This window comes from Danio rerio, chromosome 19 (assembly GCF_052040795.2).
Source record: "Danio rerio strain M-AB ecotype USA chromosome 19, GRCz13ab, whole genome shotgun sequence".
In the NCBI taxonomy this organism is placed as follows: domain Eukaryota; kingdom Metazoa; phylum Chordata; class Actinopteri; order Cypriniformes; family Danionidae; genus Danio; species Danio rerio.
In genome coordinates, this window is record NC_141039.2 from 26092186 (window position 1) to 26105667 (window position 13482).

At 37.6% G+C, this 13482-nt stretch overlaps 1 protein-coding gene and 1 long non-coding RNA gene across 2 annotated transcripts in view; one reads left to right on the top strand and one right to left on the bottom strand.

Moving 5' to 3' along the window:
- The window catches only part of syt11a (synaptotagmin XIa), a 50002-nt gene that overhangs the window by 14977 nt on the left and 21543 nt on the right, over positions 1-13482 (top strand). Inside the window, exon 2 of the mRNA NM_213460.2 lies at positions 9532-10421. Within this exon, the coding sequence (NP_998625.2) occupies positions 9532-10421 (890 nt within the window). The remainder of the gene's footprint in view (positions 1-9531; positions 10422-13482) is intronic.
- LOC141379086 (uncharacterized) overlaps positions 1-13482 on the bottom strand; it is a 31407-nt gene that overhangs the window by 4847 nt on the left and 13078 nt on the right. The window lies entirely within an intron of this gene.

Consider the following 13482-nt stretch of genomic DNA (forward strand, 5'->3'; position numbering starts at 1 on the left):
AAAAGAAAATTGCAGTTTTTTTTTTTTTTTGCATATGAACTATACATTGTTACTATAACTCTATTATGTATTATATTATTACTATATTATACTATAACTATAATTATACATAGATGTTATATGTATACAGTCATAATTTGAAGAGTCAAAGCTGGTCTGTGAACACTTGTTATATGTACTGTAGTTAATAAATATGTAGATTCCAAAAAACAACTCGAAATAATTTTTTTCAAAAAAAAAACCAAATACATTGCATTTGTAAAGTATTGCTTTTATGATTTTTTACAGCAAGAATGTCCTGCAGTTTATTATCTTATTCATGGTTTTTGTTGTCATTATTATTATTTTTTAAATAATCAAACATTTGTGTATTTCATTTGTTATGAAGTGCTTGTTTTTTGTATGTTTTTCGGTTTTAACATTAGAATTTGGGCGTCACAGTGGCGCAGTGGGTAGCACGATCGCCTCACAGCAAGAAGGTTGCTGGCTTGAGCATTGTTGGCATTTCTGTGTAGAGTTTGCATGGTTTCCCAGTGTTGGCATGGGTTTCCTCCAGGTGCATCGGCTTTCCCCAACATCTAAAGACAAGTGGTCTAGGTGAATTGGGTAAACTAAACTGTCTGTAGTGTATGTGTGTGAATGAGTGTGTATGGATGTTTCCCAGTGATGGGTTGCAGCTTAAAGGGCATCCGCTGCATAAAACATATGCTGGATAAGTTGGCGGTTCATTCCGCTGTGGTGACCCCAGATTGATAAAGGAACTAAGCTGAAAATGAATGAATGAATGAATTAACATTAGAATTGATAATAAATTCATTCAAGTGAAGGGTTCTAAAACATGCCTTTTTAAAAATGAACAATCTGTTCACTTAAGCATCACAATGCACCAGTAAAACACTATATTCCTCTGTCCTACTTTTTAATTTATATCGTTTTCAGCAGGAACTATGTTTGACGAATTGCCTCCCTAGATTTTATTGTTTTGTTTTGTTGCTCGGACATGTGGTTTGCTTCTGTGTTCCCATTGGCTGGCATCCCCTTAAGGAGGCTGTTGTGTATGGCAGGAGAGCACATCCTGTTCTCATCAGCTCACTGAACCCAAGCCCAACTCAGAATTCCAATCAGCTCTGACTGGCATGACGGAGGAACCAGGGACCTGGTGTTGCCACGGCGACCTAAACACTTCACCACCCTGGGCCTCGGAGTTCAGGGTTTGGCAGGAGGAAAGAAGAGATGAGAGAAGTGGTGGGGAGTAGAGAGGGGCAATGAAAGAGGCGCGGAAGGGTGTGAAATGAATTTAACAAAAAAGAGAATAGGGAAGAGTGTCAAGGCAGTAAACGGAGAAATGAAAGAGGATGAGATACAGACACAGAAAAAAGCAGAGGGAAAATGACAAAGAAAATGGAGCCTGTGGCTGAGAATCTATCGAGCCATCTTAAAACTGAGTGTGCTATGCAAAGAATGAACTACTGAGATTCTTAAAGTCAATATGAAATGCTCCTTTGCTGATACAACTTCCATTTAACTTGATGTTATCAAGGCTGTGCAAATGATGTAGTTGACTAGTCGCTAAATAGATTTCTTAGCTTTGTCTTGGGCTACTGCTGTAAGTAGGACCACCTTTCTATGTCTTTATCAGTATTTATTGCATTTTATAGTGGTTCAAATTTTATATGCACAATGCCAAAAGCAGACACCCCTCCAAATGAATGAAGTTAAGGCCATAACTGCCAACATTTGTCTCTGAAAATGTGGAGGGGGGGTGGGGATTTGTTTGGTGGTAGTGTTAAGGTGGGTTGATATTGTGATCGTGAACTGAAGAGCTGGGGGGAGGGGGACTTGCAGGGTATCGCGAACTGAAGAGTGGGAGGGTAAAATTACGGGACAAAAATAGGAAAAACAAGTGTTGGCAGGTATGACCTTGGCATGCTGTGAACGAATGTGACATTCTCAGGATCTTAGTTAATTCAAGTGTGGGACAGTGATATGTTACCACCTATGCAATAAGTCCATTGATGAATTATTTCCAGAGCTTATTCTGCAGGTAACTGTTATAACAAAATGGAAGCATTTCGAAACAACAGCACCTAAAAGTGGTAGGCCATGTAAAATCAAAGATAGGGGTCAGGGCATGCTGAGGTACATTGTATGAACAATTTGCCAACTCTTTGCAGAATCAATAGCTATAGGCATCCAAGATTTGCTTGGTCTTTGGTTTAGCACAAGAAGAGCTTTATTATCTGATGTACACACCAGTGAACAATGGAAGGTTCATAAGGGCATGGATGAGCAGGTTTGGCATGGAGAAACTTTACTGGCCTGCACAGAGTCCCGAACTCAACCTGAGGGAAACTTTTGGTATGAATTAGAGAGGGGACTGTAAGCCAGGCCTTCCTGTACAAAATTCTCATAAACTCCCAAACCTTGCGAAAAGTTGTCCCAGAAATTTGAAGCTGTTATAGCTGTAAAGGGTTGGCCAACTCCTTTTAAACTGTACTATTGAGGATTGGGATGTTGTTAAAGTTCATGTGCATGTAAACTGTCGTTACTTCATTATTGTACTTAACAGGGTTTTCCCAACTTCGTCTGAATATTTTTATTTTTAAACTTATTCGTTCCAAAGCATAATATTGTATTTTAACTCCACTACACGTAGTTCCATGTTATTTTGACTTGAAGAAATTCCCACTTGTGAACTTTCTTGGATCATGGAACGTCAATTCAAATGTTGAATTCAAAAGAGCGAGTCTCTAGTTAAAGATACACAGATTTAAACCGTCTGGTAAAAGTGACTGTCTCCACGTAACGATTTTCAAATTCAAATGATTTGTTCCGAGTGAGTCTCCAGTTAAAGACTCACCAAATCAAATATTCTAATCAGACCAAGTCTCCACTTAACCATTCACAGATTCAAATGATCTGTTCAGAGCAAATCTTCAGGTAATATAAAAAGAGCCCCTATTATACATTAAAAGGGTCATGTTTTGGTTATATGGGTCTCCAACAACATATTGATATGCATGCAAAGTCAAAAAACACCTTCATGGTCTTATAATATGCATTTATTTTTAATTATCCCAGCGACTACCATATGAATCGTTCAACAATTCATTTGTTCCCAAACCCCTCCTTAGTGTGAAGCTAATCTGCGCTGATTGGACCTATGACAGCCTGTTGCGATTGGTCGACAGCGTTCAGCGCAAGACAGTAAAATGCCCAGCGTGATTTGTCAAGCGCCCGGGTCGCCAACATTGGTATAGGATCCGATCGCAACGGACGCATGAAACACACTTCATAGTAAACTTACTCAACAGTGTTATTCAGACACCTTACCCACAAAAGCAGTGTAGTTAAACACCAGCATATTGCTCCATTCTTAACTATGACACATTCAGTATTAATCCACACAGCAGCAAAAGCTAAACTATTCTGAAACTAGACTGCCGCACATGTGTAGTATCAGCTGACGGTGGCAATAGCAACAACAAACGGCAGTGGAACACAAGCACACAAACGCATTTAAATCCGTAAATGAAGCAGCACGCATAGCATTTTCAATGCGGCATTAGACACAATATGAGAATATAAAGAGTTAACCTGATACAGTAAGCAGTTACAAATAACAAAACCCAATTAAATACATAATTTGCAAGCTAAAGAAAACAAGGAGACAAGCCATTTACTTACATTTATGAAATGTGTCATGGGCCTGGTCCGATTTCATTAATTGTCTTTCATTTTGGAGCTTATCTCCCTTCTTAGCTGTAGATCATTTCTTTTTGCACTCATTGCTGTGGCAGCTCTTACGTGAAGTGCTATATATTCTCAGGGCTTACCTGTACTCTGCTTTGCCCAACGATCACATCCCCAGCCGGGGGTTGTTGCACTAACCAGTGCTCCTCCTCAGCGAGCAGCAACCTGCCTTTGTTTGACTTTGTGCCTAAAAAACTGGCCATATTTTGCATGCACCCATGGTGTATCGTATGTCCATTTGTCTCACAAGTCTCATAAATCAGTAGTCTTTTCTGATCCTTCCTTTAACAAATGAATGAATCGCCCATTGTAAGCGTGTAGATTGCTGAAGCACTCCTTTCCCTCACACTTCCAATAATATCCAGGTAAGCACAGCGTCTTCATGACTCATAATGACTTCAGGATCTGTTTGTATTTGCTGCTGTGTTAGTGGGCGGGGCCACAGGTTTAAATTTTCCCGGGTTTGCGCGCGCAATAATTGTGCGGGCCTTATGTTTCGTAGCCATGTCACGCCAAAACGGCTAAAGACTCGTTATGAAGATGATTCATTCTAACAATTATGAGTCGACTCTTTTTTTAGATGAATCAATACTTTTAAAAACTGTGCAGTTTCAGGTTTAAGCCTTAGCTGGATATTTCACTTCACTTAGAGCTGTGTTACACACTACATGGAAGGTCATTTTCAAAAACCCACAATAGGGGCTCTTTAACTTAAACAATAAGTCAGAGCAGCCTGTCTGATACCAACCATGTTAAGAATTACAAAAATCTCCAATTTTTTTTTTCATAATCTGATGCTTGTTCAGAGCATCAGATATTATTGACAATGGTTGCATGCCTAAATGTATTGATTACTGTCATGCAATTTGGCTGATAAGATATTTGCATCGGTACGGCAGTGGAACCAGTGTATTTAATAAAGAGGCTGAACGTGTAGTAATGAGAATGTTATCCTCAAGTCATGTGTAGTGCCTTTGGCCAATTGTGGATATTGTGTCTGTTATCAAGGGTGTCGGGACAGAGGGAACCACACAGTGTGATGCTTCCTAATTGAATGCCCTCCAGCATGGGGCAAAAGTAGCACCTGCCAAATCTGGTTAAGCTTGTTATGGCCTGGTGCTGACATTTAAAAGTTTCAGGGGATGTGTTCTAATGAGCCAGATATGACTGTAATATATAAATGACCAGATATTTTGTTGGCATGGTCAGTTTCTTGTTTTAATAATACCGAAGAGGCGCTTGTGTGGTGGGATTGGGTCTGTGTGAATAACACTAAATGCTCCACCCAGGTGAATGTTACTGTCGGATCGTCTCATAGACTATAATAAAGAATCCATGACCATAAATATAACCGCTGCGCTCAGCATCAGCCCCATTAAGCTGCAAATGGCCGTGGAACAAGCAAGAAACAAACATTCATGAATTAAACAGGAAAAAAATCCAAGCTGGAGCCAAGAGAAAGAATTATCCTGCAATTCCCCGAAAATTGTTTTTCATTACCGTGGATCATTTTGGTACCTAGAAAGTACTTTTTTTTTCATTTGTGTCTTACAGACAAGCTCTGTAATTATACTCCATAAATCTCTTTTGCTGATATTTTGTCTCCTATATTTGTGTTTTTGCATTTGCAAAAAAAATGACCTGACGCGTTGCTGCTGTTTTTCTTTGTTTGGCTCTGTTCTGCATCTATCTGGGTCAGTCTCTTACCTCAGTTTTAGGCCATCGGTGGCCATGTTTGATGTTCTGTTAAATTCACTTTGAGACCAGATGTTTTTCTCTAAAAACATTATCCAGCTCTACATCACCCACAACTCTGAGTGAATGTGGGTCACAGTCCAACCTACTCTAAGTATATTAGGAAGATACAGATTTGTTCACAGTATTTATTTAGATATTTATTTAGATTTAGTTACAGTCTTGGATTCAGAATTTAAACATGAAGTGTGTGATTTTTTTTTTCCAGTGGTAAAAATAAAAACAGCTTAATATTCAAAGATTTATGCATTACATGTTCTTTCACAGTTTTAATTTGATATTATTATTAAATATCATTACAATAAATGTCAATAAAATTATATAAAAATGCATGTTCAATCAGTTGTATGAATGATTATTTTATTTATTTATTTTTTGCCCTCATAGTTTACTGAAGTTATGTACAGTCAATATACTCACATATTACAAGTGAAAGATTTTTGAATGAAGTGTGCATTACTTGATTTTAAAATAGTTATGTCTTGTAAATGCTATTTAACAGTGCATTTATTGAATCTTATGTTTTCTTTTTAATTGCGCAAAGGCTGTGCTGAACCACACCCATGCGTTCGCTACAAAAGTATAAGGGAAAGTAATTGAAAAAATTGACTTGGAAAAATTTGATCGATTATAGGTTCTGAATGTTGATTTCGATTATTTTTTTTATTAAACGCCTAGCCCTAATTACAAACAACACAGATTGCAAGCTAAAAAAAACTTTGCTGGAACTGGAAAGACTCATTTTACAACTACCCTAGAGTTAAATAATTGAGTTTGATCATTTTTAATCCATTGAGTCAATATCTAGGTCTGGCAGGAGCATTTTTGGCTTAGCTTAGCATAAATCATTAAAAACCATTTGACCTTTAGCATCTCGTTCAATAATGATCCAAGACTTTCTATAATTTTCATATTTAATGCACCTTCTTGGCTGTTTCACAACACACTTTTCAGTAAGGTATTTTTCAGTAAGGTATTTTGTAATCATTTTAACATAAATCTTTTTAAATTTAACTTTGAAGTAATTTTTAAATTAATATATTTGAATAATCCTTTGTATTGTTTTAAGGAAATATTATTTCAATGTGCTGAGTGTGAAATTGCACATTATTTGACATAAAATTTATGTTGAAAATATTTACAATACAATATTTACAATACAATATTTATTTATAAAGCACATTTAAAGACAACCAATATTGACTAAAATGCTGTACATATGAGTACTAAAAACAGAGAAGAAAGCAGAATATAAAAGAAACATTTAACAAAAAAATAAAAAATAAAAAAGAGTGATCAAGGAGTATTTAAAGCAAGAGAAAATACAGGTCTTTAAAACAGACTTTAACACAGAAATGGAGGGGGAAAGTCTAATGTGAATTGGTAGAGTGTTCCAGAGTTTAAGACCAGCAACTGCAAACGCTCGATCACCTCATTGTTTAAAGAAAAAAATCTGTTTTGTATTAATACAGGTCAAATTTTGGTTTTAGGGGTCTCCAACAACATGCTAATATGCATGCAAGGCCATAAAACCTTTTTTTGTATTCATATTACTAAGTGCTGTGTTACTCACTGCATGGAAGCTCATTTTCCACAACCCATAACAGAGGCTTTTGAAGGTGTGTTTGATCTCAATGAATGAGAGGGGGTATAGGTGTAACCCAGGTTACTGTAGTCCTTATCAAGACCTTTAACCAAATAAATAAATAAGAACAATAACTGGAGTACATGTAAAATAATTTTATTTGTATTTTGTAATAGTCACAATGTTATCAAAAAGAAAAAAAGAAACATTATATAATCGTAGAATGCAGATAAAATTAAATGCATCTATTTAACTGCGAGTGAAAAAAATACTAGCTCCGCCTCCCGGAATGACGTCATCTGCGCGCGTTGAGTTGAGAGAGAGGCAGAATCACAACGTGAGAGAGGAGTGAAACGAGAGAAACGTGAACAGCTGGAGCGAGCTCGCGGCCCGCGTCGTGTATAGCTGTAAAATTTGAGAAATTAGAAGTAAGACAAGCAGTTGAAACTTGATTTAGTTGCTGTAATATACTACTGTCCGTACTCAAACCCCCAATCGCGTTTGGACCAAGGACAGGAATCGTCTGAAGCACAGATCTGATTAGGCTGTATTTTTTTTTGGTTCATAAGTGATTTTTCCTTCAACTATAACTACTATATTTCTTGGTTGGGTTTTTTTTTTGTGTGTTCTTTTCCTCTGTTTTTGTTTTTCCATCTCCTCTGTTCGTGATCCTGACACCTGACATTTGGAGTGTGGAGTTCTAGAAGTCCAAAGTATTCTTGTTTCTGCCATCTTGGAGGACATTCGCTGTTGGTGGAAACTGGCGAGCCGCCCGGTTTTATGGAACCAATATTTCGTGTTGCCCAATTCATCTGATTGGTAGGAAATTTGAGTTTATATTTTCCATCGTCTATCGGACACAGGAACGACTGGAAGCCAGAGTCATATTTAGTTCTATTTTTCTGGAACTGAGCTACTAATCAGTGTTAAAACAAAACACTGCAACGGGTGCATTATATACATTTGAGTTTATTGAACTGAACTTGAACATTTCGCAACCAAAGAGGTGACCAATCATATTTGTTTGATGGACTAGTGAATCATTTAGCCGAATCACTTTGGTATCTGACAAGAAATTATTTTCTGGGTTCAATTTTCTAGCCGTTTTTTTCCTAATTGAAGTGTTTCAATTATTACTATGGTCTTACTTACCTGAGGAGTGCTGAAGTTGTTTATATTTACCTTTTACATTTTGTTTTTGTGAAGAAAACACTTGACATAGTGTGAAAAGCCTTTATTTTATTTTATTACTTTATATTTGGGGAAATATACATTTCAAAGTCCAAATTTGAGAATAATTAGTTTGTTATTTTATTTAATTTATTTAATTTCTCACTAATATTTACAATAAAAATCATATATATTTTGATACAAAAATTCCTGTCTTGTGTCATCATTTCCCTTGTCTTGCTGCAAAGTTGGCTCCAGAGCGAACTTAAACTTCTGATAACTTGGTCCAAAGTTGATAGTATAATATTGTAATCTCCTTGGTTTCTATATCGTGCGGGTTACATATGGACAGAGCAAGTCCGTAAGGTACAGAGGAGCAAGATTATTGATGGCTTTGTAAACAAATAATAACATTTTAAAATCAATTCTGTATTTAATGGGAAACCAGTGAAGTGCAGCTAAAATAGGAGTTACTGACTCATACTTGCAGGTGCCGTAGAGTAGTCTAGCAGCTGCATTTTGTACCAGCTGCAAACGAGGTAGGGAAGACTGTGAAATACCACAATAGAGGAAGTTACAGTAATCCAGATGAGTTGTTATGAAGGAATGAATCACTGTTTGAAAATTTCTCTAGGATAAAAATAGCTTGACTTTAGCCAGTTGTCTGAGGTGGTAAAAGCAGGATTTAATGACAGTACTGATATGTTTTCATCAAACAAAACACCAAGATTTCTTACACACTGGACAATATGTGGGGCCAAATATGCCACATTGATATTTAACAGAGAATTTCTTTGTACCCAGATAAATTACTTTAGTTTTTTTTCCAATTCAAAAAAAAAAAAAAAAAAAAATAGCATGAGAGCCAAAGTTGAAACTCCTCTAAGCAAGCCAGAAGTGGTTGTTAGCCACAAAATATGCAATTAAATCTATTTAAATATGTCTTAGTTAAAATATAAATAACATGAAAGTTTCGTTATTTAACCAGAAATTAGTATTTATGCAGGAGAAATAAAAAAAAAACAGCAAAAGTGATTCAATTGCATATAATAAATTACTTCTTAAGAGGGTCAAGCCAACAGTTCAGCCAACAGATTTGAAGGAATTTAAAATATAATACTTTTTATTTAGTTTATAATATACATGGAATCTAATGTCTTATACATTACATTTATTTTTGGACAGTAGTCTATTTTCTTTAGTGTTTTATTTCTGTATGCTAAAATGTTTGACAGCAGCTGATCTAATTGTGTTTTTGTCTCTTTCAGATGTGTCCCCAGTGCTTGCAGGTTTTCTGGGTGCAGGGGTCTTGGTTGTGTCCGTGACAGTGGCTGTTTTCCTGTGGACATGCTGTCAGAGGCGATATCGTCAAATGACAGGTGCGTACAAGCTGACCAGTGGCCCCTACGACCCCCCCGTCGACCCCCCCTACAAGTTCATCCACATGCTCAAAGGCATCAGCATCTACCCTGAAACCCTCAGCAACAGCAAGAAGATTGTGCGGGTGGGACGTCGCTCTGCATCGAACTCCTTGTTGAGAGAATGGGGTCGCGGATCTCGAAACGGTGACGTGCTGCTTGTGGATGCAGACCCTGAATGTGGTACCACACACCTACAAATGAACCACCTGGTCCCTCCTGTGGGTCCTCCTAGACTGGAGAGGGCGCTGCCTATCCGGGCCGACTACTGCTGTATGGAGAGCAGCTCAGGAAGCAGCAGCGAAGCTCACAGCAAAACGGCGTCTCCTTACAGTCTCAACTCCCCTTCTCTGGGGACGCTCAGTTTGGCTATTGACTACAACTTCCCCAAGAAAGCCCTGGTCGTGACTATCATAGGGGCGCAGGGGCTCCCAGCAGTGGATGAACAGGCAGGCAGCTCTGACCCCTATGTGAAGATGACCATTCTGCCTGAGAAGAAGCACCGGGTGAAGACGCGTGTTCTGAGGAAGACTCTGGAGCCTGTGTTTGACGAAACGTTCACTTTCTACGGTGTCCCATACAGCTCGCTGCCAGAGCTTACACTGCACTTCCTGGTGCTCAGCTTTGATCGGTTTGCACGGGATGATGTCATCGGGGAGGCAGTGGTGCCGTTAGAAGGCGTGGATCCCAGCACGGGGAGAGCGCACATCACCCAGCAAATTAGCAAGAGGAACACACAGGTAAGCATTTATGAGCTTGTGTGGGATTGTGGGATAGTGTAGCTCTTCAATCTTTGCTTTAAAATTTAAGGGATAGTTCACACAAAATTGAAGATTTTGTTTTGTGTTCAACAGAAGAAAGAAATTTAAAAAAAATTACAACCAATTAAGTGTGAGAAAATGGTGAAGAAATTTTCATTTATGGGCGAATCATGTCATTAGTATGGTATTAAGGATGCACTACCCTATGAAAATACTGCTTAGTAGTTGATGTGACGAGATTTCGAGACTAAATGGTTATGAGATTTCTTGTCGAGGTGAAGAGTTGTAATGTTATGGTGTAGTGTGAGGGTGAATTTAGCACTGAAAATTGGAGGCAGGATTGTATTTGAAATGCAAATCATATGCTTTGCACACACATGGCAACCTGGCCTGCTTTGGTGTAAGTAAAATTACTCATTTGTTTGGGCAAGTGTGATGTAACCGTTTTTTCACTGGAGTTCAAAGGTTGCCGCATCCAAAAGCAAAGGCTGCTACAACTGCAGGCACACAGTTATTACCCATGTGATGGAATAGCACTTTAGACATGCTTAAAGGTGCAGTATGTAGGTTTGACACCCAGTGGTTGAGCTAGCTATTGCACTCCCGGATCAAAACAAATGCAAGTGCAGGTTGCCAAATTGAGGACAGGAGCGAGTGATTTAAACCGTGTTGTAAATAAAAACAACGGCCCCTGATAGAAGGAATATTTTCTATATTAAAATGAGTTTTTATCCTAACCAACACTTCAAATTGATATATTAGAAACAGCTTCTATTTCTTGAAGCTGAACAACAGAAAATTTTGACCATGATCAGCTCAGGTAAACCTCATGTGCTTTATTCTGTGTTAAATACTAACAATGTGAGTTTGATTGCCATTTTTCATTACATTTATTGTCATACTACTGAAAGCAGCAGCAGACAGTTCACCTCTGATCTTGAAAATAAAATAAACCGTTTGAAATTGAACTTTAGAACTGTGAAATAATGCACACCAACACATATCAGTGATTCAGCATCTACATTTAATGATGTTAAAGAAATTTAATATGTATTTAACAGAGTAAAAACCTTACCATTTCATGAGTAAGTGCATATTCTGTGCTTAAATGGCTGTATTTAAATTTCTGTCATGTTTCGTCTGGTGCAAACAGCCAAATTGCTTATCACTGCGTATCTCATCTTGAAGCGTGTTGTTAGGACACATGCTTACAATTTAACCTTCCCACTTAATGTTTACATTTGTAATATTTATATCATTTGCTTGTTAATAACCTTATGTGGAAATCTGCGTCTCATTTCAGAGTCTGCTACTGTCCACCAGAGGTCGCATTTTGGTCACAAGCGCATGCTTTCAGAGCCTTTCTGAATAAATGCGGTTTTCCACCAAGGCAACCTGGGGTGCTGAAATATAATTGGCTAAACTGGCATTGGGCAGGTTAAAATGACCAAAACAAGGACAGCGTTCTCGCACGGAAAACACATTTTCAAAGCAGAATATCTGACTTCAGCATTGTTTTTCAGATAAACAAGTATGTTCACTTAGCATGTTTCTTAAATATCTGCAAACATATTATGGTATTTTTATGCTTTAAAAGAGTCAAAAACTTACATACAGCACCTTTAAAGTCATAATCGTTGTAATCGCAAATCAAATTAAGACATGTGGAGAGTGCTATCACCTATATTTCCTTTTTCATTAAAATAAAAATATATTATTTTATTTAAATATTGCAGCTATGTTTTTTTTACAGTGCATCTTGTTTACTCTAGCATAAACTCCCCTAAGATGCACTTCTGCTGCAATCAGCATGTCATGTCATGTTAAAGGCATGAATCAAAAACACCATGGCCAGCAACATACATCTGAAAATGATCAACCAGCGGAAATAAACCATAATTTATTCACTGATAATTTGTTTTCCTATGATCCATATCGTATGATTACCAACATATTTCATATCACTAGAAAAATGAATTGGAAATGCATGAGCAGTGACATACTGTTAGCAAACATCCTGACACCTCCCACTATGTTTAGATGAATATATGTTGCACTTATCTCTCTATTACAAAGGAAACACAATAGAAATGACAGGATTGAGAAAACAGCAGTTAAAAAGCATCCAAGTAGAGGTCTGCATTCCCGCGGCTGTCCCGCGGGCGACTCCCAAGTGAGCACCCGTATGTATGTGTGTAAATGAAATAGTGCGATGCTGTGTTTAGCTTGTTTGTTGCAGTGTGTATGTATGCGCACGCGCGAATGAGAGGTGTGTGTGTGTGTGTGTGAGCGCGCGAATGAGAGATCGAGCTTTGCCTGTGTTTGTGCTTGGTGCTTATGAGTGTGTGTTAGAGGGCGCGCGCGCGCGAATGAAAAAGAAAGCTTTGTCTGTGTGTGTGTGCTTGGTGCTGTGCGTGTGTGTGTTTATACAGACAGCTTGTTATAGGCTGTCTGGACTGTATAACTGGGTGATTTTCGGTTTTGTTCTACCCCCGCTCTTTAGCGGGATCGGGCGCGGCGGATAGAAAACGGGGCGGGTCGGGCAGCGGGACATCAAGTGCTTAATATAAGCGGGAGCGGCCGGGTTCCGGCTAAAACCTGGCGGGTGCGGGCGGGAGCGGGATTCAAAATTTAGTCCCGCGCAGATCTCTAGCTCCAAGTTACATTGGGTTTACACACTTATGTAAAGTCATTGTGTCATTTATTAAAAGTAAATTAAATAAGCTCTTTTTACAGTGTAGAGATGAGATGTAATATATATATATATATATATATATATATATATATATAAATATATATATATATATATAAATATTTTTTATTTTTTTTTTTATTTTTTTTTTTTTAAAGTCTATTTACAGTCCAATAAAATATAAAATAAAAATTTTAATAAACATTAAAAAGACACACATACTATTTACAATTACTTAAAAGGTCCAAAAGTGAATCTCTCCATACATTCTGACCATTTTGGTATCTAGCTTTTGGTATCCTTTGTTATTTTTATTTTATTTATTATTATTACTTATTTTTATTAGAG